The sequence below is a fragment of the Synchiropus splendidus genome, chromosome 2 (genome assembly GCF_027744825.2).
Source record: "Synchiropus splendidus isolate RoL2022-P1 chromosome 2, RoL_Sspl_1.0, whole genome shotgun sequence".
Taxonomy (NCBI): Eukaryota; Metazoa; Chordata; class Actinopteri; order Syngnathiformes; family Callionymidae; genus Synchiropus; species Synchiropus splendidus.
Window position 1 is genome coordinate 23,054,226 of NC_071335.1, and position 5,917 is coordinate 23,060,142.

At 44.5% G+C, this 5,917-nt stretch overlaps 1 protein-coding gene across 1 annotated transcript; it reads left to right on the forward strand.

Moving 5' to 3' along the window:
• The first annotated feature begins 3,460 nt into the window (after positions 1-3,460).
• On the forward strand, positions 3,461-4,879 carry foxe1 (forkhead box E1). The gene has a single exon (XM_053857826.1). It carries the CDS (start codon positions 3,606-3,608, stop codon positions 4,647-4,649), a length of 1,044 nt encoding a protein of 347 aa, XP_053713801.1. The 5' UTR covers positions 3,461-3,605; the 3' UTR covers positions 4,650-4,879.
• The last annotated feature ends 1,038 nt before the right edge of the window (positions 4,880-5,917 follow it).

Genomic DNA, 5,917 nt, shown 5'->3' on the forward strand with positions numbered 1-5,917 from the left:
CTTCACCTCCTTTGATCTGCCTGAATGAGTCTGTTTTCAACTTCACTGCCTTTCTTCTGCTGAATGTCATACCTCTTCTCTCCAGCTCAAACCTTCTTGACTTGCTACAGATCACTCTACCATCAGCAAACATTATCATCCATGGAGATGCCTCACTAATCTGACTCTTGGAGTAAAGCTGTATTTCATGTCAAAGGAAGGGACCAACACTTTTAACTACGACTGTGAAATGCAGTAAAATTGCAGCTCATCTATATTGACTATTGGGCAGCATTGCCTTTGCATGAAGAATTTTATTTTCTGCATCTAAAAATGGCTTGTGGAAACAGAGTGTAATTGAGCTTTAAGTTCACAAAGTTGAAGTCAGGGTAAAAATTGAACTATAACTATTAGAATGGCAGACATTTTTAGGGGGGTAATTACAGGCAAAATGAAGTAAAACAAAAATGCTGCTCCTTATATGTATATTGAAATAACGTTGGCATGCATAATATTTATAAAAAATAAATAAATAATTTGAAAAATTCCATTCAAATCTGAAAACAAAACTTCAGAAAAACATTCCCAGAAAACATTCAATTCAGAAAAAAACATTTTTTTTCTTCATACTATTTTAATAAATGTGGATTTTCAAATAAAATATAAAAATACATATAAAATGGTTCTGTAAATAAATAAATAAAAAACTGAGAGGGAAAGTGTCACCATATTTTTTATCCTGGACTGAGTACAGTATTTATAATTGTCATTTATAATTCTTTTTTTTAATTCTTTTTTACACAATACTTTGGTGTCAAGCAAATTTTACAAATCTTTTGTTAGTGCCGTCAATAAATTATTTTTTATCACAATTAATCGCACAAAAAAGGAGTTAACATACGTTTTGTAACTGTTCTAAGTGTAACAGATACAAAAATGTAAATGTGAAGGAAGCTATTTCAAGGTCTCCGGCTCAACATGTGGAAGGCGTTGACACCCGTCTTCCTCAAGGCAGAGGCGACCACACATCCGCAGGAGGAAACCTTTCAGCGGGTTTTTGTCCGACTAAACCCACCCGACCTCTGCCGCAAGTCTCTGCTCAGTCCGGTTCTGACTGGCGGAGGTGAGACAGGTTGTCCCCGGACGTCATGCCAGAGGATCATCGTGTTTGTGTGGCACAATTCATTTACTGTATCTGGCCGTGGTGTAACAAACAAGTGCCCAACCCACAAAAGGCTTCAGGACAAAGGTATCAACCCACACAAAGGACAAACTGAAACTAAACTTGTCAGACCTGACCGGGTTTTGCAATGGAATCAAAGGAGCATTGTGACTAAAAAAAAACAATAAATAAATAAATAAGGGAATGTAAATATGTTGGCATTTTGGTGGCATGAAGAAGATCCAACTCTCCCATTTCAGTGTTGTTTCAGGGATCAAAAGGAGCTTTTCTTCTCCCAGACACATTGTCAACTATAGGTTTTTGGTTTCCAGAATCCTGTAAGTTCACTTAAATGCAGATTGTTAGATACACTAAGAGCACAAATCCTGTTCCCTTGAAAATATTCCTTTCTTTAATGCAAGTGGCGGCCATCTTTCAAATGGAGTCTCAGCTTGGCATCATTTCCCAGAGGGCTGCACCGACTTTTTTCCAAAACGAGTGGTGCACATGTAGTTGCATGTGAGTGCTTACCAATACCGAATACTGTGGGCCAGTCCCAAGTCCCACCCTAAACACTTGTTTTCGGCCCTAGCACTGGGTTTTGCGCATCACTTGTGAGTGTAGTGTGTCCTAAGGCACTTGCCGACCATCACTTGAAATGTAACCGAGGTTCGGAGCTGACTTGAGACCAAGTGGGAAGATGAAGCGCGGACAGATTCCCAGGACACCGAAGTGTGAATTGAAGAACATTATTTAAAAACAATGGGACAACAGGGACATTTTAGTAACTTATATCACACGCTAGTGACCTAAAGGGTCGACCGTGTCCGACAACATTATCAATAAAGCATGAATGAGTATGTAGTTATTTCTTCTTCACAAACAACAGTCAGCTAGCATCCAGGCTAACGCTAACGTCAACGTACCGCACCGCAAAATAGCAGCAAAGGCAGTGTTGGCTCCGCCCATTCCTCCTCCGTTGGTTCACCAAACAAAGCAAAACTGTCCGCACTGATACAAGAGGCTGCAAACATGCTGGAGCTGGCGTTTTCAAAACGTGGAACACACTCGATATACAGTAAACAAACACACCACGGCAGCCAATGACGCGTGGCGTAAGTAAAGCGTAACGTCATGAAGTGTTGTCCCAAGTCTTAGGGACGTCAGTCACTTCTCTCTTCATCGTCGGAGGCCACTTCGTAGTGGAGAGCACTGTTAAGGGAGAGAAATGGGCTTGACGTCACTACACATAAAGTTACTTTGAGTTGTTTTTTTTTCCAAGATTCTGCAGTTTTTCTTGAACATGAAATCGTAATGAACTGGTCGTTGATCGGTGGCCATACTCCAGCCGGGTATTGGACCAGTACTCGATATCGGTATCAGTGTATCCTTAATTTCCAGGGACATTTTTTCTCATTACGACTTTGCTCCCACCAGTGGATAATCAAGGTCAAAAGTGATCCAGGTCTGATCAGTGACTGTGACATTAGTTTGAATTTCGTTTCAATTTCAAAAACTGCAGAGTGTATCATTGTGTTGTTTACAAGCTAACAGTAACACAGGTCATAAATCTTGCCAGAAACCTATCTCAAGTCCAGGTACAGCACCACCAGAATGAGTTGAGCGGATGCCTCTGTCCATTTGCCCCTCCGAGGTGTGTTAACCCTTACCCCGGCCAGCTGGCTAGAGCGGTCAGTAATGAGTGGGCGGATGATTTCTGGGGGTTGGTTTCTCTGGTTTGTGGGGTCCCCTCCACAGGTCTTAATGATGGTGCGGCCTTGAAGCTTTGCATGTTGAAATCACAGGCAGAGCTTTGTCTGAAAAGCATTTACATCTCTTCACACAGCTGGCTCAGGCAACCACTGGGACTAAACAAACAAGGAAGAGCGGCAGGAAAAACAACAACCCGCTTTAGTGACCACTAAAGAGAGTTTTCAGTGTCAACACAACAAGGAGTGATTTGGACCTTTTAAAGCAAACTGAGGTCAACATCAGTGCTGGATCTGAATGTCGAGAGGTGTTTGAACAGGATAAAAACATCCGAAAGCAAATAGAAAACATCTGAATAACAAGGCTCCAGATGAAAAAAAAAACGGATGTGAAAGTTTGTTTTGTCTCACCATAACACTTGAAGAAATTTCTTCCACAAAAGTATGTCAACTTTGTCGTGGCAAACAATAGACCCTTATACAGCGCAGGTATGTGGAGAGCATGTGATGCTCTGGGAGGAGTGGCCCTGCAGGTAACACACTCTTCAGGTAAAGCAGAGTGACTCATTCTCACCCACACACCTTCGCAGCAGCACACGCAGGACCGGGACTATGACGAGTCAGACGGGCGTCTCGGAGAGTTGAGGACGAGCTGGGATTCGGACGGTGGCGAGTTACCGACCGCGTGCCTCCCATGTGAAAGCGGAGGACAAGACAGCTCTGCTTCAAAAATCGCAAGATTCCGGTCTTCAGCTATGCCTGTGGTCAAAGTGGAGAAAGACTCTGCGGCAGACTCGAACCCAGGGTCGCAGGCGGACGAGCAGCCGAGGGGCCGCAGGAGGAAGAGACCCCTGCAGCGAGGAAAGCCTCCTTACAGCTACATCGCACTCATCTCCATGGCCATCGCCAACTCCCCTGAGCGAAAGCTGACCTTGGGGGGCATCTACAAGTTCATCACCGAGCGCTTCCCCTTCTACCGGGACAATTCCAAGAAGTGGCAGAACTCCATCCGCCACAATTTGACTCTGAACGACTGCTTCATCAAGATCCCGCGAGAGCCGGGCCGGCCGGGGAAGGGGAACTACTGGGCTTTGGACCCCAACGCAGAGGACATGTTTGAGAGCGGGAGCTTCCTGAGGCGCAGGAAGAGGTTCAAGCGGTGCGACCTGAGCACCTACTCCTCCTACGTGCACGAGGCGCCGGTCTTCTCGCCGGTCCAGATCGCCAGGTCAGCGGCTTACGCCAACTCAGTCTACCCCAACATGACCGTGAGTCCCAGCTACGGTCAGCAGCTGCCCTCAGCCTACTACCCTTCTCCTTCCCCACCTGGGTTTGGACCCGGTCAGACTCGCATGTTCAGCATCAACAACATCATAGGACACCCGACTCCTAGCATGCTGGGGGGTCAGGGGTCGGAGGTGCTGCAGCAGCCCACTAAGAGCTACAGTCCCGAAGGATCAAGTCCGTGTAGTCTGGCGCCTGCTGGATTTCAAAGCCAACCGTGCGGAGCTGCTGCACCTCCAAGAACCAGCGCAGGGTTCACCTACCCCACGGCCAACAACCACCCACACCAGCACCATTTATACGGACAGAACCAGGGCTACGGCATGAGTGGGCGCCATCACTGCTCGGGTCACGGCTCTGCAGAGGCAGTGGAGCAGTACGGCAGGGTGTCCCCCGTGCAGCTGGGATCGTTCTCCCAGTACAACAGCGCCGCCGGCTCCATCGCCAACACCGGCGGCTACCTCCGACACCCCACGTACCCCGGGAACATGGAGCGATTTGTCTCAGCCATCTGAGGGAGAACAAGGGTTGGGACTCGGGAGACTGTCGCTCACCTCACCGTCGAATACTTCCCGTCGAGTGTAAACCTTTATTTAAAATCCACAACATGTGAGTTCAGGTTTGTTTGACTCAAACGCGCACAAGACTGTCGGACCTCCTTTGTCGTGGCGGGACGGAGCTCTGTTTGTGTGCACTTGGAAATGCTTCATAGGTTGATACTTTGGAAATAAACGGTTGTACAGTCGCTGGTTTTCATTAACGCCTTCATCTGGTCAAATGCACTTGAAGGGAACTTGGCCTCATGTGGCACCTGAGTGAGTCAGGTTCACCTGAAGTGAAAAATGATGGCTAAACATGATGAATTGAACTTTAGTGAGAGTGTCAGACGCAGGGAAATGTGGCAGAAATGTCAACTGTAATCTCTGTCAAATGTTGTGACGCTTGTACATCGGCAGATGTCTATCACTATATATACATACTCTATATACATAAGGACAGAAAACTTGCAATTATGAAAACCTCACCATAATTTATGCATGAGATTGAGATTAAAAAATACAAATGCTTTGATTTTAATGAAAGAATAATGAACTGATCTACATATTTAGACACAGACGAATCATTGTTCAGTGCTCCAGGTGCCCCACATTCTAGAATATGATGTCATAAAACATCCAGGACGAAGGATGACAAGTTATGTTTAAAAAATATATATTGTTTTTTAAATATATATATATTTTTTACATGTTTTTTTCATCATTCTGGTATCAAAATGTCATCAACTACAATTAATTCACTGGTTAAAAATCCATGCAATAATTCTTATATAAAAACGTTTCCAATTTATTATTGTAAATCAAAGCTCCAATTTCAATATTTTATTCAATGAAGTCTTGACAGCCAATATTTATTTATGAAAAACGAATTTGTTGGTTTAAAATTATTTTATGACAGATCGTTTATGTTTGTGAGGTTCTATCATCTTTTTTTTTCACTTCATCGATAAGATTATGATTCTGAATGAATCATTTTTACACATATTAATAATTTAAAAAAACAGCTGACCCTCAGTATTATTGCTCAACTAAATGATGAAAACAAATTCAAGCGTAAAAGACACTTAAAATTCCCGTTTTGTGCGTCACCTCTTGGCAAAAGTCGAATTACTGAAATCCTTGTCGGTGGCTGTTTGGCTGAGCCGCTCTCAAGTGTCGTCTGGAGCCACAGCGCTAACCAGCCGGAGTGACCTGCTCCGTCGACCATGTCCGGGCGTCCACACCCA

Excerpts from the sequence above, each read along its gene's own strand:
- foxe1 (XM_053857826.1), top strand. The coding sequence starts at position 3,606 with ATGCCTGTGGTCAAAGTGGAGAAAGACTCTGCGGCAGACTCGAACCCA.